At 42.7% G+C, this 26682-nt stretch overlaps 2 protein-coding genes across 3 annotated transcripts in view; both read right to left on the bottom strand.

Moving 5' to 3' along the window:
* The window catches only part of cfap36 (cilia and flagella associated protein 36), a 29415-nt gene extending 13833 nt beyond the window's left edge, over window positions 1-15582 (bottom strand). For both annotated transcript variants that reach the window (XM_080450336.1, XM_080450337.1), the window contains exons 1-3: window positions 15176-15582; window positions 6900-6964; window positions 6324-6425 (exon numbers count right to left, since the gene is read on the bottom strand). In XM_080450336.1, coding sequence (XP_080306462.1) covers window positions 6324-6425; window positions 6900-6964; window positions 15176-15290 — 282 coding nt within the window. In that variant the 5' untranslated portion in view covers window positions 15291-15582. The remainder of the gene's footprint in view (window positions 1-6323; window positions 6426-6899; window positions 6965-15175) is intronic.
* A 4661-nt stretch (window positions 15583-20243) lies between these two features.
* LOC308100588 (inactive phospholipase D5-like) overlaps window positions 20244-26682 on the bottom strand; it is a gene marked incomplete at both ends in the record, with an annotated part of 109016 nt that continues 102577 nt past the window's right edge. The window contains 4 exons of the mRNA XM_080449656.1: window positions 20244-20752; window positions 23320-23410; window positions 23773-23938; window positions 24360-24496. Of these exons, the coding sequence (XP_080305782.1) occupies window positions 20244-20752; window positions 23320-23410; window positions 23773-23938; window positions 24360-24496 (903 nt within the window). The remainder of the gene's footprint in view (window positions 20753-23319; window positions 23411-23772; window positions 23939-24359; window positions 24497-26682) is intronic.

The raw sequence follows: 26682 nt of genomic DNA, 5'->3' as shown, positions 1-26682 counted from the left end.
CAGAAGAAATATTTAGATATTCTTAATATAATGCTAGCCAAACTATTCTGGACTAAATTACCATATCTAACATACTGTACCTTCTGCATTCTTGCAGAAGCTACTGTATATTAGTGCTCTTCAGCCACTGCCTTTGCCTCCCTCTCTCTCTCTCTCCCTCTCTTTCTCTTATCTCCCTCCCCTTCTCTCAATCTTCCAATGCTTCAGTCTAGGCCTACATCCTGTCTGAGTAACGTAATTACAGCAGAGAGCTTTTTCTGGCACCGTCAACTGCTGCTCATCCTATGGGTCATGTCAACTCACTGGCCTCTCCCCACCTCCTTTTGATGTCTATCATCACAGAGATCCACTTCAGTCTTTCACTTTCACTCTCTCTTCAGCAGACACACACACCAATAACAATACCAGTAGCACTGTTTTCGCAGATCAATTAAATTGCATTTTCTTTTGCCTGGGCTCATTTTACAAAAATGCCTGTGAGATATGAGCCATTATTACACGGCTTGGTTGAATGCTTGATTCTGATTCGTTAATCACTGAATTCAGCTGTGTGTTATTTCTGTATAATGACCGATGAGCTCTATAACAGACCGCGATTAGAAGAAGAATACAGCACAACACTTTGTGCTATGACAGCCATGTAAACAAACACGCAATGTCATGTACAGCTAAACATTGCTCTCAAGAATGTTTTTGAAAACATTTGAAGCGAGAAATAGACAATGCAGCAGTAACCGAAAATGTATTCTATTTGATCAACTACACTTCCTTGTTTTCCGAGGCGACCGTGTCCACCCAGCGCAACACTTATGGAATACTTTCATTACCGTAAGCAAGGAAATACTTCGTTTTGTTGTTACTTTTGGGTCAATTTATTAATAAGCAGGATAATTGATGGCCAGCCACCCTTTCAGAGTGATTATGGCGGATTTGATGACCGGTTGGCAGTCAATTATCCTTTGCTTAAAGACATGTAGCTTTATCTGGAGGAACATATTTTGGTTTCTGAAATTACTTGTGACTCTCATGGTCAGATTAGACTGTGTGGGTAATTCCTTGCTACTGATAACCTGGGGTTTACCATAGCCTTGCACTTTACTCACTAAACTGGTCTCTCTTTTTGTCTCCATATTCTCCTTTTCTCGTTCCATTCATACATTCATACTCTACTGTATCTCCATTTTCTTCCTCTGTTCCTCTCTCTACTGATATAGTTGAACAAAAGACTCCTCTAATGTTGCCATGTGTTTAACCCATTTAGACCTGAGGCTGATTCTAAAAATGTCTTCAAAATCCAATCACAATTTGTTAAATGTATGTTGCTATATACTGTACATAGCAACAACAACCCCCAAAAGGGGTTCCCGGATTGAAAGGTAAAACGAATAGGGGTTCCAGGCCTAAATGGGTTAATATTAGGATGGTTGGGGCAACCTGATAGCCGATTGGATAGACCGCATAGTACTACATGGGCTCAAATGACAGCAAGTTTACAGTTCAGTTCCCAACCGGCCAGACCATTTGATGTGTGTAACTCCCCTAATATTATCTCTCTGTGTTTCCTGTCTCTCTCTACACTATATATCAAATATACTTAGAGGCTTAGAAACCCCCCCCCCCCCCCACATGAGGAGAGCAGGTGTTGCTGTGATAATAAACCTTCATCACAGCACAAATCAATTTCCCTCTATGTCACTTTCAGAAATCTCCCATCACACTCCAGCTCAGCCCATACTCCTTTGTGTTTGGGGATGTGTTTGCTTAAAGGTGGTATAACTATAAGTGATATTTATAAGTGTTAAATACATCTATATTAATCATTGCTATTGAGTTTGCTCAGTAACAGGGGTCTCTCCGTCTCTTTAGTAAACAATCAGGAGAGATAATTCATACAGGATACATGATAAACAAGTGAAATTGGAAGTAATGACACCAAACATTGAGCAGACAAAATTGGAATTGGAACACTATAAAATGTAAGCTGATAAATGGGTTCTCTCTCCTGATTGGATGATTTGGTGTAACCACCTGAAAATGTATTTTCCGTTTATTAAAGAGCTGGAAAGATACAGAAACCCCTGTTACTGAACAAACACTGTATAGCAATTATTAATACAAGAATATAGGGCTTTAACCTTTTAACAAACAAAGAAAAAAGTTTTGTTTTAACCAAGAAATATCACTTACAGCACCTTTAACATCTCTAGAAAGACATTGGCGTAGCATCACCATGCTTCTCTCAAGAACACAGAGCTGTTGTGGGGACTGGAGCTGACTAGAGCCCAACCGATGACAGATTTTTGGGTCTAATACCGATCTTGATTTTGGAGAGTCCTCCTAACCCATGATTTGACCGGCATTTTGTTAAAAAGTGCAATATTTTCTAATCAATTTGAAAAATTTATATTTTATCTTTCAACATGGCATCCCTATTTTGGGCATGACATTTATAGGCAAAGATTTTTTTAAAACTTGAAAATGTTTAAAACGTAGAGGAGAAAAAAAGCAGATCTACAAGCTCACAATGCGCAGCAATGCATTGTGGGCTTGCCATGTAGATCCGATTTTTTGTAATGAAGGATCATGTGGTAAGTAACAGAAAAGTTGGAGTTTAGAGTGCTGAACAATTAATAATCATTTTTTCGGCCTCTGGATCTATCTGACTGTATGTAAAGATAGTATTCAAGGGAAAAACAAAACACAACAAGCTGCGCAGGGAGAGAGCACACATTTTGGAGGAAGAGACATCACAATTTCTAGCAAGTTGTTTAATGTGCACATCAACCGATCCAAGTGTCCTGTTTGCGAACGCAGCGGAAGGAGGCGCGCCGAAGGCGTGGCCTCCACGCAAGTGGAGCTTACTATGACACCGTGCTCGGCTTGTGTGCCTCTCTGCGTCTCTGTGTGCAGTATTGTGTGCACTGCCTGTGTGCAGCCAAGTAAATGTCCAATATAGACGTACCATACATCAAATGAAAGGTCTTTGTAAACTGAACACACCTGTCAAGGTTGCGTTTAAGCCCGCCCCTTCCCCCGGAAGCCACGCCCCGGAGAAGGCTCCTAAAAACTCCCCATTGAAACCCCATGTTAAATGAAAAGTGCCCGAATTGCTCCGAAACTTTTTCTACCCCCCCTAAGTGGGGCTCTACAAACAAATACTTCGGCCTCGGATTTTGGCTCCGCCCCCCGGAAGTGGGTGAAACAGGCACTTCAAACACTTTGTTGAATTGTTCAAAAACATTCAAAGTTTTTTTTGGTTACTTTTTTTTATAATATTTTTTTCATTATTATTTAATTTTTTTGGCGTTCGCTTCCCGCGTTCGCGCGTCTTACTTGTCTCAGTAGATACATAAATTAAAGAAACTGCTTTTGCTACTTTGTGACGCTGCTTAGCAATCAATTAACTTATCTTATCTGAAAGATCATCTGTTTTGGGCAAATAGTTTGTGGACATTCTTAAACAATTATTGCATATAAACACTTACTCTTTCATAACATAAAATATTCTTCTTCTTTTTTTATTATGCTTTGACTCGTAGCTTGGTAATTTTGATGACAATCATCCAATCCATTTGTCCTACACTTGGAAATACTCAAATAATTTCTTTGCACACACATGCTTTTTTTCCAATTTCTTCAACAGTTAATTCTGTTAATTAGTGTGGTTGCCCGAATGGGCAACCAGACTATTGTTTTACAGAAACTTTATTCTTTCTAGATAAACTTTATTTCGGGCTGCATCTCCTCCCACAGTTTATTTTTCCCAATTTAGTGCCATATGTCAAAATGACCGGCTTCACCGGGAATCGTGCACTTGTATTTTGCTAAGAGATTGGTTAAATAGTTTAATTTATATTGATTTATTAGTGCATTAAATTTCCCCATCCACTTTAATGGAAAAGTGAAAAAACTCAAATTCAAGTATTTTTTGCTCTGAAACCGTAAGAGCTAGAGTTACCAGATTTGGTGGCGAGGTTCATGATTTAGTCCGAAATTATTTTTTAAAAAAACATTACACCAGTCGGCCTCATGGTGGCGCTATAACAGCCCACTTTACGTTTTGGCCTTTAACTCTTGAACCGTAGGTCCTAGAATAAAAATCTGAATAAAAATCTGAAAAATCTGAAAAGTGAAAAAACTCAAATTCAAGTATAAAATCTGAAAAATCTGAAAAGTGAAAAAACTCAAATTCAAGTATTTTTTTCTCAGAAACCGTAAGAGCTAGAGTTACCATATTTGGAGAGGAGGTTCATAATTCAGTCCAAAATTATTTTATTAGTGTGGTTGCCCTAACAGGGCAACCAAACTATTGTTATAGAGAAACTGAAAAACTTCAAACCGCATCTCCTCCCACAGTTTTATGTCGTGCCATACGTCAAAATGACCGGCTTGACCGGGAATCGTGCGCTTGTATTTTGCTAAGAGATTGGTTGCATAGTTTAATTGATATTAATTTATTAGTGAATTACATTTCCCCATCCACTTTAATGGAAAATGGGAAAATGAAAAAACTAGATTTCAAGTATTTTTTTCTCAGAAACCGTAAGAGCTAGAGATACCAGATTTGAAGGGGAGGTTCATAATTTAGTCCGAAATTATTTTAAAAACAATCACACCATTTGGCCTCATGGTGGCGCTATAACAGTCCACTTTACGTTTTGGCCTATAACTCTTGAACCGTAGGTCATAGAATAAAAATATTTTCCCCTAGATTCCTTGGGTCATTACGCAACTCCCCATATAGGCCACGCCCATTTGCGTCAGGATATATCTTCCGCCATTTAGAATTTTCTTCAAAACACACTTATTGCTCCTTTTCCTTCAAATTTTGTCCAAATCTCACACAAATCGGTACACGTGATCTATGGACCCATGCGATAAAGATATCCAAACGGCATTTTGATAGTGCTTACCGTTCGTCCGCAATTGGCTTCCAAAGTTAGTGGGAGGGGCCCGTTTTTACAAAGAATGCCAAAAATCACGAACGAAACGTCCGGTCAATCCCAAATTTAAATCACATGTCGAGGGTGGTTTACTCAACAAATCCCCCAAAGCATTTCCACTTTGACCCATATGGGGCGCCACAACTCTGCAAAACGTAACCGTTTGATGCAAAAACATGATTTTTGGGGGATCACTCCTCTCAAATTGAAAAGCAGGTGATCTCAGGAGAGACATGACGATGTCATTGGCCCGCTACATTTGTGGGAGGGCCTATTTATTTTAGTGGGAGGGGCCTATTTCTTCAAATCAAAACGCCATGTATCACGAACACAGGATCCAATCAGCACCAAATTCGAATGGTACGTCACGCGACCTCCGACGGTATTCCTCCAAGCATATTCCTCAAGTCCGGGCGGCGGCAACCTGCGACCGGCGACGGCGCAACCACACTTTGCAATTTCCCATAATTGCGACGCGTCTAGTTCTGCCTGTTTCCCTCATACTTAACTACAATGTTAGTTTTTGTTTGCAGGCACTAGAATAGAAGGACCTGGGGAAATTGTTGCAGGACACACGCATGCACACTGCACATTGGTTGGTTATTTTGGCAACAGTACTTTACAATACTGTTGCATATACTTTCAGTATGTCCTGTTCCCCATAGGAATCAAGCCCTTGCACTCAGTAGTGGAAACAAAAGGCCCTTGCTCTCTGCAATGAACTACACAGGATCATAGTGCAGCGGGAGGGACGGAGATCTGTGATCTACCCTGAACAACCCAGGAGACATGCACTGCTGACCACTAAGCAGAATCATATGAGAAGAAGGGTTACTGTATGTGCCTTGCTCAAAAACATATAAGCATTAGGTACCAATGGAAAGAAAGGGAACACTTGCCTTGTCCCAATTTGCGAGTTTTCCTGTTCTTCGTTTTCTTCTAGATTAGACTATTCAGTAAGCAACTGGCTAGTGTTGTGGTCAGATTCTGAATTAATTATTAATCAATGGTAGTAGTGTGCACTGTGCAGCTAAATTATGGACCAAGACTGACCATTTATATTATTTACTGATACACAGATAAATAATAATAATAATAATAGTACAATGTTTGTAGTCAGTCTAAGGCTTAATTTGTACTTAATCACATGACTCTTTTCACAAATATTGTTTAACAAACATTTATCACTGTCAACTTAGAATAGTGAGTCATGCCAACACTTTTGGCATTTGTCATTTTTGTCAAACGAAAGGATTGTGCAGCATAGTAAAAAAGTATACATAAGATAAGCTTATCCCATCCTCAATCCTTCATTTATGTTATTTAGGACAACAGCATTGAGCCAACATTGAAAATTGTGTGCAACAAAGCTCAGTGTACCTGTAACGTTTTTGACTTGGCAAAGGGAGAGGTACAGGCTTCCAGAAACTGGTGCTCATTGATGCCAACCTCCTGCATGTAATTCTCCAACAGCTTCTCCACCTGAACAAAGTAAAGCAGCTTACCCACACTGTTTAATGAGCCAGCACAAACAAAACTGATGAGTCATGGGGAGGCAATGGATGTAACTGTGGCACAGTGAACAAAGACAGAAAGCAAAAAAAGGTCCCTTTACTGTAAGGCTGGGCAATATATCGATAGTATTTTGATATCGTGATATCAGACTAGATATCGTCTGGGAGTTGGAATATTGTAATATATTCCTGGTTTTAATCACTTAATATTAAGCCCTAATCTATACTTTCCCAAAACTTCAAAAAAGAAAATAGGCAGCCAATCTACAATATAAAAAATATCACATTTGGTAAAAAAAAAAGAAAAAGAAAATAGTGATATTTGATTTTGCCCATATCGCCCATCACTACCTTGAAGTGGTAAAACTGTGGGAAATATAAGCCCATAAGTAGGCTAAACAGCATTTTTTTAAATATTGAGCAATGTCAACGTTGTACTCACCAACTGCTTGTACTGCTGATGAATTTCTGTGTATGTCAATTTGTTTTCATCCTCATCATCAAAAACTGGGACACACACACACACACACAAAACAAAAAATATTAAATGATATACTATTGACCCATTATAAAACACCATTATAGGCCTACTGTATAAAGAATAATTCATAAATGTTTGTTATATTGCACCTGTATAGATGACTAATATACATTACATGAATTTGGGATTTCTATCCATGTTATTCAGCTAAAGTTTGATTTGATTTTTATTTAGTATTTGTTTGGAGTCCATAACATTACAAGCAATCATTTTAAAGAAAAGTTAAAGCAGTTACAAAACCAAGGTTTCCCAGTGACCTTATGGATACCACATTCAGCACAATCCAACAAATGCATTTTGACAGTAGGATACAGTAACTAAGTACATTTACTCAAGTACTGTACTTAAGTATAATTTTGAGGTACTTTTACTTCACTTAAGTATTTCCAATTTTCAATACTTTTACTTCTACTCCACTACATCTCAGAGGCAAATTATACTTTTACTCCACTACAATTATTTGAATACTTTAGTTACTTTGTACATTTTGATTATTATTACAAAACATACATTAGCCACTTCAGCTCTATATTTACATTTCGGCCATTTGAAAATAGCAGATCAGCCAGCTCTGAATGTCGCAATGCGATGCATTGTGAGTTTGTAGATCTTCTATTTTCAAAAGATTTGTATACTGTAGTGAACCTGCACTATGAGTGACGTTGACAATGACGCGTGTCAATCACAGGCTGATGGCACGCACCTGATGGTGACTGACAGACGCTGATCAATCACGGCTGGACATGATTGTGTTGAGGGTGACGGGACACTATAAAAGTGTGAACTCAGAAGAGACAAGTTGTGTCTGGAGAGCGGAGCTTGTTCAAGTTTAAGGGCGAAGCCAGCTGAGCTTCTGTCTTGCACTCACTGCGGGGGGTGGTTGCTGCTCGCATGCCGGTTAGGGCTGCCGGCAGTGAAGATAGATAGGAGGGCGAGGGACAGGTTGCGGCGCTAGGCAGGGCGAGATATTAGTATAGCGGGGACGAAATAGGAGTGCTTCATCCCGCTCTCCAGTTGTGCGAGTGGTCTCCTAAAGTCAACGGAGGCTGCTCACGGCGTTGGACGGGCAGACGCAACTCACACACAAAACTGTCAATCAAAGTCTGCTGAACCAGCGCCAAAGCCTAGACCCGTTGGGGGTCTCCTATCCTGGGAAAGTTAAGTAGTAGTTTTAGAGTTTAGTATAATTGTATGATTATGTTAATGAATTTATGCTCGAGCTGTTTTAATTAGGACTATTGGATCATTTAATGAATTGTAATGAGATTTGCATATGGTTACCTATCATCTTTTATTGTTGCTGCTTTAGTATAGTTAAATAAAGTATCCTGTTTATGTCCATTGGAAGTTCTGCCTCCGTTATTAATGCTTACAGTAGAAATATTCTGTGGGCGGGCTCTTTACATTTCTCATACCTGAGACAAGGTTTATTACACTGGTGGCAGCGGTGGGATCTTGTATCTCCCAAAACTTAACACTTGGTAAAGTAAGCCCTTAGAATGTCGGAGGCAGATAATAACCCGTTGTTGGGGGGCAGTAATGGGGAGGGAAATGAGAACGCACCCTCTACTAGCGCTAATCACTCTGTGCGTCCTGTGGGTGGGCAGACACCTCGTCCGATCTTTATGCCTGAGACATTCACGGGAGCAGGCCGTGAGTGGTCTGATTGGTCGGAACAGTTTGATTTGGCAGCTGAGGTTAATCATTGGGATGAGGCACTTAAGCTCAAGTTCATGTCTCTTTTGCTGTCAGGGCGCGCCCGAGACATGTATAGTGGCCTGCCTAGGGAAGCTAAGAACAACTATGCCCTGTTAAAAGCAGCTATGTCACGGTGTTTCGAGCCGTGTGACAGTGATGATTGGGGCAGGGCTAGCTTCACTGCCCGCCGCAGGCGCCCAAATGAGAATGCCAGGGAATTTGGTAATGCATTAAGGAGGCTTGCAAATAGAGCATATCCCTCAGCTGATGACCGCACCCGTGATATGTTGGCCAGAGACCAATTCATATTACATCTAGCTACAGGTGATTTTCGAGTCAGCTTACGAGCTGCAAAGCCTAAAACATTAGAAGAGGCCATTGAATTGTCCACTGAAATGGAGCTGCTTAGAAATCTGGAACAGTCTCACGTGACTCCAGAGGCTAAAGTGATGGGTGTGTCTGTTGCGAAATCCAGCAGCGAAGAGCAGATGGGTGTGTTATTGGGGGTGGTGGAGGGGTTGAGACAGGATGTTGCGTGTCTTCAATCAACTGTTAAAAACATGCAATTAGCTTCAAGGGCACCAAAGCCCTCCCAGTCCATCGAACACCCCAGTGGGGACCGTGGGCGTAGTGCGCCACTTAGTGGGACCGCCAGTCAGGGGTACAGAGACAATGGAGGGGGGTGTTGGGAATGTGGGTGTACCAGACACATCAGACGAAATTGCCCATACCTACAGGGAAACTAGAGGGGGCAGGTATCGCAGGCCAACTGCCTGCCCCCGAGTGCATTAAGACAACTGTGGCCGTTGCAGGTAATCATGGGAGTTCTGGGTATATCGCAGCAAAAATAGGGGGGGTAGACTCATTCCTATTAGTTGATAGTGGTGCAACATTCTCTGTGATTCCAAAAGGAATTTGGCTAAATATCACTAATGGGGGATCAAAGTTGGGTGGGCACCAGGGGGAGGTATCTGCTGCAAATGGTGGGGGGATGGGAATCCTGGGGAAGTGGCAAACTGTCTGTCAGTTTGACTCACTGGCAGTAGTTGCTGAGTTTTTGGTTGCTGATGTGCCGTCTCAGGAGATCTTACTGGGCTTTGACTTTCTCCACAAGTATGGAGCTGTAGTGGATTTTGAGAAAAATGAATGTAGAATAATGGGAAAACGCTTTCCCCTTATTGTGCCAGCAGACCTGGAGAAACCCCAAGTCGTCACTGTCCCTGTGGACACAGTAATTCCCCCCCGCAGTGAAACGATCATCGAAGGTAGAGTAGGAAGCATTATGGGTTCTGGGCGGGAGGCGATGTTTGAGCCTGTGGAATCTGTGTCCGAACATTGTAATGTCATGGTGGCCCGGGTGGTTTGTAGGGTAGAGCAGGGCTCCCTGCCAGTCCGGGTCATCAATGTAACTGACGAGGCGATCACTTTGAAGGGAGGGGTGAAAGTGGGTATGTTACATACTGATGTGGAAGTGGGGAAGAAGGCAGAACATTTGGGGGTGGGAGACAAGGGAGGTGGTTCACCTGTATCTTGGTCAGCTGACTCACTATCAGACCATCTGGGGTTAAAACGGAAGGGTTTTGAGGCCCCAGAGTTGGCAGTTATCCATGATTTACTGTACCAGAATTTAGCAGCATTCAGTACAGGAGATAATGATTTGGGGAGAACTCACTGCACTGCGCATCAGATTGATACAGGTGAGGAGAGGCCGGTGAGGTTGCACCCTCGTCGTGTCCCAATCCATTTACAGCATGAAGTTTCAGAGCAGGTCAAGCAGATGCTTGAAAATGACATTATTCAGCCCTCTCATAGCCCCTGGGCAGCCCCTGTAGTTCTGGTCCGCAAGAAAGACGGAACTCTCCGCTTTTGTGTTGATTACCGTAAATTGAATGATTTGACTCGAAAAGATGCATACCCTTTGCCCCGCATTGATGATGCCCTTGACATCCTGAGTAAGTCTTGTTGGTTTTCCACTCTCGATTTAGCCAGTGGGTACTGGCAGGTCGAGATGGACCCCCAAGACAGACCTAAAACAGCATTCACTACGCGTCAGGGCCTTTTTGAGTTTAATGTGATGCCTTTCGGCCTTTGTAATAGTCCGGGTACATTTCAGAGGTTGATGGATCTGGTGTTGGCAGATCTGCAGTGGGTAACCTCTTTGGTGTACTTGGACGACATTATTGTGTTTGGCCGGACATTTCATGAACACGCTGCACGCTTGGATGAGGTGTTAACTAAATTACGGCGGGCTAATCTCAAAGTAAAACCATCTAAATGTAACCTATTTGCTACTCAGGTTAAATATTTGGGCCACATCATTTCCGAGCAGGGTGTAGAAGCTGACCCTGCCAAGATAGAGAGTGTAAGACAGTGGCCTGTACCAAAAAACCAGACTGAAGTCAGAAGTTTTGTTGGGCTAGCGTCCTATTATAGAAGGTTCACGAAAGGTTTTGCCGACATTGCCCGCCCCCTTCATCAACTCACAGAAAAGGGTAGACGGTTTAAATGGACAGACGGCTGTCAGGCAGCATTTGAATCCCTAAAGCTCAGTCTGATGTCAGCTCCCGTTCTGGCGTACCCTGACCCCCACAAACCGTTCATTTTAGACACAGACGCTAGTGATACAGGCATTGGGGCAGTATTGTCACAGGAAGAGGATGGGCAGGAGCATGTCATAGCCTATGCCAGTAGGGCTCTATCCAAACCAGAAAGGAAGTATGCAACCACCAAGAAGGAGTTGCTGAGCATGGTCATGTTTACTCAACATTTTAAACACTACTTGTTGGGCAAAGAATTTGTGCTACGCACAGACCATAACTCTTTGAGGTGGTTGCATAATTTTCATGGAGTAGAGGGACAGCTAGCTAGGTGGCTAGAACAGTTGGCTAGGTTCCAGTATAAGATTGTGCACCGTCCTGGACGAGTGCATTCTAATGCAGATGCACTCTCAAGGTTGCCGGCATTTATATCAGAAAGAGAGGCCGGGGAGTCTCCAGTGACTCAAGCCATACGTGCAATACATCAGGCTCGTCCTAAGGGGCCCCCAGTTCTAGATGAGGGAGATGAGTTGGCGCAGGCTCAGAGAGAGGATGTGGAGTTGCAACAAATTATTGCTCTTAAGGGGGGGAAGAAGGAGTGTGTGCAACCCCCCAGGGAGTTACAGAGGTTTTCACTAGTCTGGGCGCAGTTGCAGCTGCAAGGTGCTAGGTTGGTGAGGGTACCTCCCAGCAATTCAGATGCAGCCAATCAGGTTCAGGTTGTTCTCCCCAGGACCTTGGTGCCGAAAGTGTTAGAACAGTTACACAATTCAGTTACGGCAGGCCATTTGGGAGTACAAAAGTTGCAAGCTAAGGTGAAAGACCGTTTCTACTGGCTGGGGTGGTTTGGGGACGTGAAGCGATGGTGTCAGGAGTGTCTAGACTGTGGTTCTCAAAAGACAACTGGACCACAGCGGCGCGCTCCTCTGCAGACTACAGTAGTCTCCAGGCCATTTGAGCGGGTGGCACTGGACATCTTGGGGCCATTGCCAGAAACCTTTAATAAAAATAAGTACATCTTGGTTATTAGTGATTATTTTTCCAAATGGACAGAGTCCTTTCCCCTCCCAAATCAGGAAGCTAAGACAGTGGCCAAGGTGTTGGTAGAGCAATGGGTTTGTCGGTTGGGGGCCCCCCGGACTATTCATACAGACCAAGCTCGAAATTTTGAATCTAACTTGTTTAAAGAGGTGTGCCAGTTGTTAAAGATGCATAAAACACGCACGTCACCCTACCACCCTGAGTCTGATGGAATGGTAGAAAGGTTTAATAGGACATTAATCTCTATGTTGTCATTGTTTGTGGAGGACAATCAGACAAATTGGGATGTGCTGTTACCTTATGTAATGTTGGCTTATAGGAGCAGTGTGCACTCAAGTACAGAGTTTACGCCCTATAAGGTAGTGTTTGGGCAGGAGATAATTCTCCCAGTGGACTTGATGTTGAATCTGGGTGGGGGGGAGAGGTTCTCTACCGCTACTGAATATGTATCTAGATTGGCTGACACACTGTCCACAGTGATAGGTGCTGTAAGAGGACATCAGGCCAGGGCCTCAGGTAGGCAGAAAGAGGGCTTTGATGTTAGAGTCAAGTGGCAGTATTATTCAGAGGGGGAGTTGGTATGGGTCCGTTCTAAAGCCAGGAAGAAAGGCGTTTGCCCAAAATTGCAGAGGCGATTTAAGGGCCCCTATAGGGTCCTAGAGAGAGTGACAGAAGTATTATATAGGCTTGTGTTAGTTGACGGAGGACCAGAGGTTGTTTTGCATTTCAACCGACTCAAACCATGTCCTTCCCCCTTACCAGAGAGAAATGACCAGGAGGGTGCACCGAGGCAGCAGACTGTGACTATACAACCTGGGGCGTCTGGTGGTGCTGGCTGGACCCGTTGGCGAACCTCGAGTTCTACAGCAAGGTCGGGAGGGGCAGACGTCCCTCAGCCAGAAAGGGCAGCAGCTCCCAGTCGGACGGTGGTGGAAAGAGAGAGACAGACGGGAGAAGTCCCGTTGGGGGACCAGCCACCAGCAGAGCCAGGGACGGTGACTCCAGGAACTAGCGGCCATCGTGCCCGAGAAGGGGAAAGGCGGAGTATGGGATCAACATCGCAGGAGAATGCAGTGACCCCCAGCCCAGTTGTCGAGGGAGGCTCGAGGGGACAGCAGGTGTTGTCATCCTCTCGTCAAGGACGGCAAAGAAGGTTACCTGGGTGGGCCAGTGACTATGAGTTTTGGTGACTCAGGGACGAGTCACATTTATGGGGGGGGAGAGTGTAGTGAACCTGCACTATGAGTGACGTTGACAATGACGCGTGTCAATCACAGGCTGATGGCACGCACCTGATGGTGACTGACAGACGCTGATCAATCACGGCTGGACATGATTGTGTTGAGGGTGACGGGACACTATAAAAGTGTGAACTCAGAAGAGACAAGTTGTGTCTGGAGAGCGGAGCTTGTTCAAGTTTAAGGGCGAAGCCAGCTGAGCTTCTGTCTTGCACTCACTGCGGGGGGTGGTTGCTGCTCGCATGCCGGTTAGGGCTGCCGGCAGTGAAGATAGATAGGAGGGCGAGGGACAGGTTGCGGCGCTAGGCAGGGCGAGATATTAGTATAGCGGGGACGAAATAGGAGTGCTTCATCCCGCTCTCCAGTTGTGCGAGTGGTCTCCTAAAGTCAACGGAGGCTGCTCACGGCGTTGGACGGGCAGACGCAACTCACACACAAAACTGTCAATCAAAGTCTGCTGAACCAGCGCCAAAGCCTAGACCCGTTGGGGGTCTCCTATCCTGGGAAAGTTAAGTAGTAGTTTTAGAGTTTAGTATAATTGTATGATTATGTTAATGAATTTATGCTCGAGCTGTTTTAATTAGGACTATTGGATCATTTAATGAATTGTAATGAGATTTGCATATGGTTACCTATCATCTTTTATTGTTGCTGCTTTAGTATAGTTAAATAAAGTATCCTGTTTATGTCCATTGGAAGTTCTGCCTCCGTTATTAATGCTTACAGTAGAAATATTCTGTGGGCGGGCTCTTTACATTTCTCATACCTGAGACAAGGTTTATTACAATACATTTGAAACCCATGAAATGGGACATTCTGCATAACAAGTACTTTATACTTTTGGTATATTCTGATGCCAACACTTGTACTTTTACTCAAGTAAATTTGAGTACTTTTTCACCACGGATTACAGTGTTCCTATCAAGTAGAGACACGTAAAACAGACAGACTGGGGAAATAACCCACAAGTTAGCGTTAGCCTAGCCACCATATGCTACCATGTAAACACTAAACAGTACTGTAACGTCCATCCATGCATCAGATGCATTACACAGAAGTTAACAGACATTATCCTTTTCAGCTGATAGTCTTCTTCTTTGATTAGCAGAAAAATAGTACATTTCTATAGTATGGGGCGTTTTGTTTTGAAGATAGCTGCTGCCATACGTGGTGGAAAAGCTACTCGCATTTTTTTTTACTTAAGTATAAGTGGTTAATGTATGTTTTGTAATAATAATCTAAATATATAAAGTAACTAGAAACTAATGTTTTCAAATAATTGTAGTGGAGTAAAAGTACTATGTGCCCCTGTAGTGGAGTAGAAGTAAATAGCTGAAAACTGGCCCTCTGGTAAAGTAAAAAATACCTCAAAATTGTACTTTAGTATGAGTAAATGTACTTATAGTTACTTTACACCACTGCGTATGGCGGTGTCGCGCACCGAAAATAACAAACGGAACGTGAGCTCGATCTATTGATCGGCGATGTAACGCTTATCGTCTATTTTCGCATGCGACGTCGCGCCGATCGAAGTAAAAAAAATCTGGTTGTATCGATCATCGGACCCGTCGTCACCCCGGGGCGCGTGCATTTTTAGACCATTGATGTCTGTCTGTCCAAAAAAAGGAATAATATGATGATGGTCATGAAAATCGTCTCTAACCTGTGCATTTGTTCTCCATAAAGTCCGAGACGGGGATCACCCACTCGGGACTGCCGAGGTAGCCAGCGATGCTCTCCACCACCCACTCCCTGTCGTCCTCCTCAGGCTCAGCCATGTTGGCTGTGGCTGCTGCTGCTGTGGAACGTTGTCAGCGCCAACAACAACAACAACAACACTGGCTCAGCGGCACACTGTCCCACTCCACCACTCTGGTCCGAGGATGATGATGATGAAGAAGAAGAAGCACAGCTCCAGTCCCAGTAAATAGACATTTGGTTCGAACTGATCTACTTTCTTAAACTATACTTCATTTGAATGGCCTACTATAGCAGCTGTACTGCAATTCCAACACTCTCTCGGTTTACACAGGATCTCCCCGCAGAGATCATGGAGGAGACAGACGTACGCACTCGTGGATCTGCTCTACTGTCGAAAACGCTGCTGACGCCTAATCGGTCTCCATGGTAACCGTGACGTCAGCCCTCTCGTAGTCCTCCAGGGCTCCAGGTATTGATGTATTAATAATTTCTTTGTTTGTCTTTGTTTTGTATTGTATTGTTTTGTATTGTATTGCATGTCATGATGATTGTTATAAATAAATATTTGTGGGGGGAAAAAGTAAAAAAAAAAGGGCTCCAGGCAGTTAATCCAGGACGCTTGACCTGAGTTCAGTGTGGAAGTATGTATACCACAACATTAAAAAACTCTGTTACAAGTAGGCCTGCGTTCAAAATGTTACCTAAAGTACAAAAGTATTGGCATCAAAATATACTCAGAGCACCAAAAGTAAAAGTACTAAAATGTTTGAAAATAGCAGATTTACAAGCTCACAACGCATCACATTGCAGCGTGTTGTGGCTAAGTATAAAATAGGGCTTAAGTGGTTAATGTATGTTTTATAATGTAATAATTTACTTATTGACTTATCTGCAAAGTAACTAGTAACTAACTAGAGTAAAAGTAGCCTACAATATTTGCCTGGCTCTGAGATGTAGTGGAGTAGAAGTAAAAGTACTGAACATTGGAAATACTCCAGTAAAGTAAAAATACCTCAAATTGTGCTAGTTACTTTCCACCACTGCCTGAGTTCCTATCAATTCGTAAACCGAGAATTCCGATTTGACTGGAAGTTAGTAAGGAGTGGTTTGTGATTTTGGTTTATTGTGTGCATCCTCACTTTTTAATCATGATCATGTTGTGACACACACACACACACACACACACACACACACACACACACACACACACACACACACACACACACACACACACACACACACACACACACACACACACACACACACACACACACACACACAAAACAAACCAGAAGCGAAATTATACTTTTTTTTATTAAGAGTAAAAATAAAATGTGCTGATTCGGTAATTCAGCAGAGTGCAACAACAATGATATACACTAATAAATATACATTCCTTTTGTATTTTTGAAATATATAATATTCTATTATAATCATGTCTTCTGTGTACAATTCATAAAGGCAAGACATGCAAGCGATAGTCAGGTAACATTTGGAACGAGTGGAAGGCAAACTTACATAAAACATGTGTGAAAATAATGTTTTCAGTAATATCTTCCCTACCCCCACTGATAGGTAAACAGTCATACTGCTTCCATATTTGCTGGACAACGTCAGTAAGATTCAAGAAGGCAACAATCTATTTCAAATAGTAAACATGCACATAGTTGCCTGGATATTGTCTCAGAGCTACGTAAATGAATTAAGAAAAGGCTGTATGTGACACTTGTGCCCTCCGGGTGGCAGTCATAGTATAGTAGTATAGTAGTAGTAGCGTATTATAGTGGTTCTGACATCAGCATAGCACCAATGACTTACTGAGGAGACTGTGCACTTAAAGAGACCAAAAGAAGGCTCTTCAATCATATGTCATATATCGACTGAAGAAAGTTGTAGGCTATTATGTGAGGCAAGTCCATGTACAGTACTACAGCAGACTGAGATTAATTGCACTATTGTCTAATAATGAAACTATCTTGAAAGGAAAATAATGATGATCCTATTGTAGCCATAATGCAAAGTATTATGGCATGGAAATGGAAAGTGGGTCTAGTTTAATTGAAATTAGTATTTCCCCCAGGGTACAGTGGTGACTCACAGTAAAGAAGCAGGACACACTGGCCGTTGCAGATGTTGAACTTTCATATTCTAACTCCAGACCCATCTGCTACCATAACCCAGATGACACCAAGATGTAGCTCATAAAAAAAAGAAAACTCTATTTTGATATCCACTAGGTGGCAATAGTTAGCCATTCTGAATAGTTTACAATGTAGTCTGTGGAAGTTCCTGTCTGAGAGAGAGAATATAGATTTTTCACTACAGTCAGTACCGTGGCCACATGCATCCTGTCTGTGCTTATTATTGACATCTTGTCCTGACTCATTGTATGGCAACCCAGTCTAGACAGCAGGTTGCAGGTGATTTGTAACACAGATAGTCGGGGGGAGACCAGTATCACAATAATGCCCTGAATACATTGCTGTGGGTTACCCATTGTCTCAGCTAAAGTTTACCAGAACAATTACTCTTTAAATTATGTATGCTGATTAATATGATGATTAAGATAAAACCGTGAAAACGTTTTTAATTTGTTAACAACAAATAACCATGCAGTACCATAGGGATGAAGAGTCTTGCTTTTACAATAAAGGTCTTCGACATACAGAACACAAGCATTGCAGAGAACATGCCTGGAGAAATCTGAGGGTTGCTAAACAGAAGTCAAGGTCCTGCCTCGACATGACAGAGAAAACAGTTCCGTTCAGAGCAACCACTCTTCACCAATGAACAAATATAAATACCCTATACAGTAGCCTATCTCTACCTTGTCCACATGCTAGTAAAGTAGCACATACAGGTACAGGCTTCATTGGTGGTATGTAGCCTGGCATTGCAGGCTGCAGGCCTTGCCAAAACGAGCACTGTTGTCAAGCATGACGAAATGTTATTCACAGGTACATAGTTAGTACACACACACACACGCACACACACACACACACACACACACAGACACAGACACAGACACACACACACACACACACACACACACACACACACACACACACACACACACACACACACACACACACACACACACACACACACACACACACACACACACACACACACACACACACACACACAATCCAGAATATCAGATAAACTGTAAAAGTGTCATTTTAAGTAACTCTCAGAGTTAAGTTGACACTCTGGATTTTGCTGTGTGTACCAAGAGTATCATGTAAGGTACTGTACAGAAGACACATACACTGTCGAAATGCACATCAAATAATATTTGCCGTATTTTATAATAATAAATCAAATACAATAATGGCTGTTATAACACAAAAGCATTATGGTTTCTAATAACCTTTAAATACTTTTGTTCATGCCTCTGACTGTATTTATAAGCGCATTTTCAACATTGTGCGAGTCTTATAAAACCCTATCATGGTTTAATTGGTATTGCAAGCCCCCATGTCCTTGAGGTGAATGGTAGATGCGCTGTTAAAAAATTCAGTATATTGATTTGTCTAGCAGCAGACCATCTGGCCCCTCCCTCTAACTGTTCATTCGAATATTTGTTCAATAAGTCACAACACTGCCTTCAGAAGAATTACCACGTTAATCAAGTGGCCTTTTTTCGTCTAATTTGTCGGTGGACATTGGAACAAAAACATTTTCAATAAGGATCCTTTCAGATCAATTGCCCATATTCGATTAGGGAAAAGTAAAATTGCATCCGTCTTACACTGTGATGAGTGAGTGGCTGCCACACCTAGGCCATTCTGCGATGTCATGCCATCTCATTAGTGTACTGAAGCTAAGCTTAAACACAAGTACACAACATGAGGGTTAACACACAAAACAAGTGCAAACAGCAAAGCCTAAATAGGCTTTCTGAATGTTTTCAGAGTCAGACAAGGAAGTGTGATATGCTGAAGGCATGATGACCATGAAGTAAAAATGTTTTATGCACAGCACCCTACCTCACGAGTACATCTAGTCCCATAGTAGATTATGTCACCAATGACAGTATAGAATGTTTGCTGAGCGCATGCAGGGTTACTGAATGACAGTAGTGTAGAATGTACTGCTCATGGGCAACATTTGAGAAGTATGTTTTAAACTATGGGTCAGGGCAGGACCTACAGGTTAAGGTCTGACTTCCCATTGGGTCCTCCAAACGGCAAGAAGTCTGTCACTGGAAGAAGTGACGGGTCAGATTTTAAAACAAAACAAAGCCACAAGTCTTTCTTAAGCTTTATTTTGCTTTAGGTAGCTGCACTACAGACAGTTGGGTGTTTGCTCCAGGATGACATTAATCAGCTTGCAAGACTGCTGTAAATTGTTAGTAGTGTGCTCAGTGTTCATCACTAATTGCAGTGATAAAAGTCTCTTTTAACTGTGTACCTTATGGCCAACTTTACACAAAAGGGTTTCAGTAAAGAGGCATTTTGAAAACCAGGACATGCATGTACATCTTGTATAATATTATGCTACTTTAGGGCATAGCTTGGCATGAGACATTTATCAATTCCCTTTCCTCACATACTGTAGAGAGGCAGGAGTCGATCAGTCTGTAAAGGGTAATAAATCATGACTGCCACAGATCTGTTGATGTTTATGGAATCAATAAACTTCATCTGTTCCATGTCTTCAAAACAGATATTGACTGAGAGCACCCTTGAACATCATAAGAAGTTCCTCAAAACATTGCCATTAATTTAAGATCTAACTCAATTTTGCACTACCTTTCAGTTTAAACAATCAAAAAATAAAAAGGTTTGGCTTCATTCTTTTTTTAATCCAAAAGTGCAAGAATTGCAGAGGAGGATTTGGCTCCCTAGGAGTCCATCTTTGTCTCTCTGCTGGAGATGGTCTGAATCAGACTCTGCATTTTTTTCTTAATATATAAAATGAGATTAATAAAGTGCTACAAAGACCCAATGGAAGTCCATCGTCATCATCAGAAGAATGTCATTCTCCAAGTCCAAACATTAAGATAAAGCAAAGCCCACAAGGCCTCACGGGGACACATTCGACAGCTCTCTGCTGCCGCTGCTTTCAATAGACTGGCTGGGTAGCAGTCCTGACATTTTGTCGTTGTGGTCATTAATTTTGATTTGCACCTGTCTGTCGTCTAGGTGACTGGGGTCTTTATCTTGGTAGCTGCCTATTGGCACTGGTCCACTACCTCTATCCAAGTGACTAATATTTATTGACTCCTGTCCGTTGCCATGGAGCTCTGCATTGTCCCGCGATGTGTTTTTTATTGGAGCAGGTCCGTTGCCGTGTTGACTCGTTTTGATTGGCAGCAGACCGTTGAAGTGGGGTTTTCTGCAGACCGGCACCTTATTACAGACCTTGTTGGACTGCAGGGTGCGGGTGTAACATGAAAACCAGTCCCTCTCAAACGCAGCCTTTAGCTGCTCCACTATTGTGGCGTTCTTCTCCTCTATGCCCTCTGGCTGGCTGATCACAAGACCAGCTCCTGCGTTGAAGGTGAATTCATTCCCTACCCAGTCAAGGTTGCCTGTAAGGATATCAAAAAAAAAAAAAAAGTCAATTATGAAGTCAGCTGTTACTAGAGTCTAAGACACAGCTTTCTTTTCAAAAGTTTATGTTTTAGTTGCTTTTAGGAAACAACAAAACAAGCCAAAAACATGATGCCTCAAAGCTGAAACTGACAAGATAAAAAGGAAGAGTTGTATAAACAGGTGACATGTGGTCTAAAGTGAAAACCAACTTTAAACAGTAATTACATATATCTTAACGCCAACTGTTTCCCTCTTCTGGTTTTACTCTGAGGCTGAGGTTTTCAATTTTGTCCGTCTGTTTTTTTTTATATTTTGGAGGGACCAAAGGAAGACTTGTGGGGGGACATCATGGCTCAAAGCCACTTGAGTTGTTTTTGCTTTGTATAAACAATACAGGGAATATAAAACTGCAGGCATTATAAGCTATGGCTTCAGCCTACACGTTCTCTTGCTGTTGTTTTGTTCTATTTTTTATGTAGTGTCTTATTCTGTACATGGCTAAAGACCAAAACAATTATTACTACTAAGAAGAAAGATAGAAATTCCCCTAAGGGGATGTGGCGGTGTGCCTGCCTAGTTTACAGACAAATTAAAAAACCTCTTTCCAGAATCTGGTGAAGATAAATAGCGTTCTAATTTCTAAAATGTCCATTTTCACATAATTTGTATACCTTAATAATGTAAATGATCACATACCCAACCTGGGTAAGAGGATTGATAAAATGACTGCGAGGGTGATAAGCGTGTACTTATTGATCATCTGCTGTATAGCTCTGATAGCAGATACAGTAGATCAGCTGTTTCGTCCCTAGGGGTTGTACGGCAGCTGACAAATCACTCAGATAAAATGGAAACATTGAACTCGTACTGCGATCGACCTTTCTGCTTGACCCTCTGAGGTCTAGAGCTTTGGCCAAAGAGGTCAGCAAGATTAGATTAAATGTAGACCTGTTGTAACCTATACGTCTTTATACCTTTCTTTTTTACAATTTGTTTTTCAGAAAACCTAGGTTAGGATTTAGAAGGCGTTTTAGAATTCACCTCAGATCTAAATGGGTTATGGAACTCATTATGTCAAACATGGACAGCATTTTACCAGATAATACTTCCTTGGATGATTCTAAGCTGAGGAGACACAGGAGTGCATTCGGCCGCAAAGGAACCAAAGCACAGGGTGGAAAACCGATACCATTGGCAACCAGCAACACATGCTGTATTTTCTGTTTGCAGAACTGGGGTCCAGCAACGAGAAGCCAAAGAAGTACAGTTGTGTGACAGTATTTGATTCTACTGACGAGGACAGTGAATCCTGGTGGGCAGCCACATCAGTGGCCTGTGGGCCGTCAAAAAGATTTTTACCTGAAAATTTCTTTTTTTACCTGATGGTCTCTTTAAGCCCTCTTTGTGTGTCTGTCGGGGTGCACATGAGAGAGTGCTACATGTGCATTCCAGGACTGGGCTCACTGGCTAACAACTGTGACCAACTTAAGCCAGGCTCACACTACAGGAGTTTTGGGCCAGTTTATCCCCAACTCAGATAAAATTCTGTTAAGGGCCATTGGCTCCACCATAGTCTGGTCAGTTTGGTCCAATTTGCAGAAGGAGCGAGTGCATTTTCCGGCAGCGGCTGCTGCCGCGGAACTGCCGCGGAACTGCCGGTGGAGGAGCGGCAGCTGCCGGCAGTGACTGCCGGCGGTGGAGCGGCAGCTGCCGGCGGAGCAGCGGAACTGCCGCGGAACTGCCGGTGGAGGAGCGGCAGCAGCGGAACTGCCGCGGAACTGCCGGTGGAGGAGCGGCAGTCAACTTATTTTTTCCGCCGATAAAGTATAGTTTTGGACCATGACGGAGGCGCGCCGACTCAGCAGACCTTGAGGCCAAGGAGTCGTGCCCGAGCGCCTCCAGGCGCGAGTGCCCGCGACGACCGGCCGATGGTCTGCTAGTCGACTAAGCGCCGTCCGAGTTATGTACCGATAGGCACAGAATCGTAAATAATATTGGTGGGGACTGCGTTACACAAACGCAGCACACTCCCAAAGCTGGCGCCACCGGCAGCTCCGCGGCAGCAGCCGCTGCCGGAAAATGCACTCGCTGTCCCTCCCAATTTGATCCAGTAACGGTTGAAATATCTAGATGGACATCTTTTGACTTGTTTAAGTAAGAATTAATATGAATGAGTGCAAATTTGTATTTATTTTTACTGATAATAAAATAAGTAACAATAACAATTATTTACCTTAAAATATGACACAAAATGTGATAAACATTTGCATATTGTTTTGTGTAGTTTAGGGTTGCAATAAATAATACTGTAATTACATTATCAGCCCAAATTGTGACCGTTGTATAGTACATAAGTAATAATAAATAAGGCTATGGGTATGTTATAAAGAAATGATCACTTAGATATTTTGTCGTTAGTCTCAGTTGGATACAATTGGGCAATGATGAATATATTTATCCCACAGGTGATGTGCTCAGGTTGTTATTTATGCCCCAGTTAAAATGTGATCTGCAGGAAATGGGCGAGGAAAGAGACAGTAAACAATCCAGTGGATGAGCTCACCTAGGTAAAGAGCTCTGTCTGTCACCATGAACCTGTTATGGTTGATTCGCTGAAAGCTGCCATTCCCCTGCTTTCTGGGACTGAAGAACTTCTACACACACACACACACACACACACACACACACACACACACACACACACACACACACACACACACACACACACACACACACACACACACACACACACACACACACACACACACACACACACACACACACACACACACACACACACACACACACACAGATATACATTCAGACAGACAGATAGATACATACAAACAAACAGGTACATACATTTAGGCAGATAGATAGATAGATAGATAGATAGATAGATAGATAGATAGATAGATAGATAGATAGATAGATAGATAGATAGATAGAGGCAGTGAGCATTGAAAAAGCTAGATTTGTATGGTGTGTGCAATGTATCTAGCAGGCGGACACTCACAGCTTCCAGTGAGCAGTTGCTCTGCTCCATACACAGATTGCGCAGTGACCACACAAAGTTGAAGGTAAGAGGGTGAGTCTGTTCCCAGCAGCTGACCAGGAGGCGGACACGCACCTTCCTCAGGATCAGAGCCTCGCGCAGCAGACCGTCAATACGAGACCAGTACCTTGGCAGGCAGACAGATACAAATTCAAACACTGATAGCATAATAGCACTGTCTGCCTGAAGGCTGTGACCGATTCGCAGTTCATTACTTCACTTTCGAACGGCCACACGCACATATACGCAGAGTTAAGCCAAAGGATTCAAAGTAAGACATCAAAGCAGGCATAGATGCACACAGCTAATCAATGCATGTTAAGCACTTAAACCCTCTATACTTAGTAAGTAAACGTGAGTTGGTACTGTACACCCTTTTTTCCATCTACACCAAATCTTTGCCAAAAATAGCCGATCTACAAGCTCACAACGCATTGCAAGGTGAGGTGTTGTGAGCTTGCTATTTTTAGTGAATGTTCCCCTCAGAATAGGAATGCGGTTACGGTTTGCATTCTTTATTCACAGAACAATAGAAAATGGTTTCTGACCTGTGAGGGTTGTTGCTGAGGAGTGGCAGGTAGTCGGTGATGGAGATGTAGATGAAATGGCGGGCCTCCTGAATGACCCTGGAAATGGCCTCCAGGTCACTGCTTCGGTCTTTGGGTATGAGAACGCTTGGGGAGCTCTGTAGACGTGAATTGGAAAAAAGGGTCAAAATGATGAGGATAGATCTTTCCGCCGTAGCGCCCAAACTGTGGAACGAGCTGCCACCCCATGCTAGAGCGTCTCAGACCCTGCGTGCAGTGTTTAAATCACATTTAAAAACTCACTTGTACTCCTTGGCGTTCGAAAATTCAGACTGAGAGTTGCTGTTTTCCACTAGGCAATGTGTGTATGTTGTCCTGTTTATTGTGTATAGTTTTTGCTCTCAGCACTTTGGTTCAACACTGTTGTTTTCAATTGTGCTCTATAAATAAAGGGGATTGGATTGGATTCCACGAGGAAAGGTTTGTGTCAGCTGTGTTGTCGTAGTTTTACATATTTTTTTCTCCCATTTTAGTCATTATGTCAATTCCAGATTCCCTGCATATTCTTTAGTCACTTGTCACTGCTAACTCCTACAGCTGGTCCTAGTAGAGTACAGATGGCCATGTGTCTCCTCCAATACGTTACTGTGACCACTTCTATTAAAGGAGAGATCCGGACATTTTAAGTGTTATCTTTGATGTGTCGCTAATCACTCACCATCATTGAAATGGACGTTGAGTTATTCTAGAGAGTCCTGTGTCATGCAGTCTGGCGACCCCCTCCGTGGCATAATGGGAGCCCGTGTAAGAGTGAAATTCGTCTATTATAACCGATGCAAAGTTTGTTTTTTCTCTACTACTGCTCATTGTGGAGTCTCATGATACTCAAACATGCACTGAAAATCGCGCACAAGTTATCGTTCGTGCAGAACTAGACGACGCTGGTTGCTTACTTCTTCCACAGTGCACGTTTGAGTATCATGAGACTCCACAATGAGCAGTAGTAGAGAAAATACTAACTTTGCATCGGTTATAATAGACGATTTTCACTCTTACACGGGCTCCCATTATGCCAACGGAGGAGGTCGACAGACTGCATGACACAGGACTCTCTGAAATAACTCAACGTCCCTTTCAATGATGGTGAGTGATTAGCGACACATCAAAGATAACACTTAAAATGGGCGGATCTCTCCTTTAACTATTAGCTCTCGAGGAATGACACAATCCAAAATCCATTTCAACTTGTACCCCCTGTGCTACCATTATCACCTACACGTCAACAGGGTTGTGAAAATGGTTTCACAGCATAACACATGACCGAAAATAAAGCAATCTATTAGTATTCTGAACCTGGTATTGTCTGATACTCGGCTTATTTATGATCTCTTAACTCCTCCTCTAGATACATGCATTGCAAGGTTATTAAAGTGCGTGCTGTTCCCAAGCCTGGTGTGGAGACTTGTTGACTACCTGTTTTTGATGTTTTATGTATGTACATTGACGATCTAAACTCCCCATTTTAGTGTCCGTTCCAATCTATATTGACTTGAGATTTAAAAAATCCCTTATATACCCTGTGCGTGTGTGTGTGTGTGTGTGTGTGTGTGTGTGTGTGTGTGTGTGTGTGTGTGTGTGTGTGTGTGTGTGTGTGTGTGTGTGTGTGTGTGTGTGTGTGTGTGTGTGTGTCATACGTGCGTGCATTTGTGTACAGTACATGCACATTGTCTACTACACTCATCAAACCCAACTAAGGACATCGGTTCCCTGCTTGCAAGGCAGAATGATGTCTCATCTCATATCCAGGCACCAGAGACTGTGAGAAACGGTGTTTTGCAGAAGCCTTATGCTCTTTATGAGAAATAGTCTCTCTCACCTATCTCCACTGGAAGTGATTGCTATACTTGGGAGGGTGTTACGCAGATTTATATCCCGCTCATACACCTAATGAAAAACCAGACACCCAGATGATGGCAGCACAAAAAACCTGTATTAAAAACAATATAAACTCTAGAGTGTGGATATTAAGGACTGCATATCCCAGACACAATGAATGTCTGCCATGGTGGATATGCACATTGTTTTGTTAGGACTTTGAACTATTACTATAGGACTATTGTCATAACATGAAATGTCACTGTTTACTGTTACTGTTTTATGGATTTCACTTGTCAGTGTTTGACTATCCTGCTCTGTGTGAAGACATAACAATCAATGATAGGGATGTCGTCAACGGAAACAACATGAAACGTATCACTCCCTGGAGTGTGCCGTTTGAAAAAAAAGCATTAACGCAGCGTCCGATTGCCGTGAAACATGAAGCTGGCCCACAATAAGCTACCTG

The sequence above is a fragment of the Gymnoscopelus braueri genome (assembly GCF_963280865.1).
Source record: "Gymnoscopelus braueri genome assembly, chromosome: 14".
Taxonomy (NCBI): domain Eukaryota; kingdom Metazoa; phylum Chordata; class Actinopteri; order Myctophiformes; family Myctophidae; genus Gymnoscopelus; species Gymnoscopelus braueri.
Note: the sequence above shows the minus strand (reverse complement) of the source record. Positions and strands in the feature narration are given on the sequence as shown.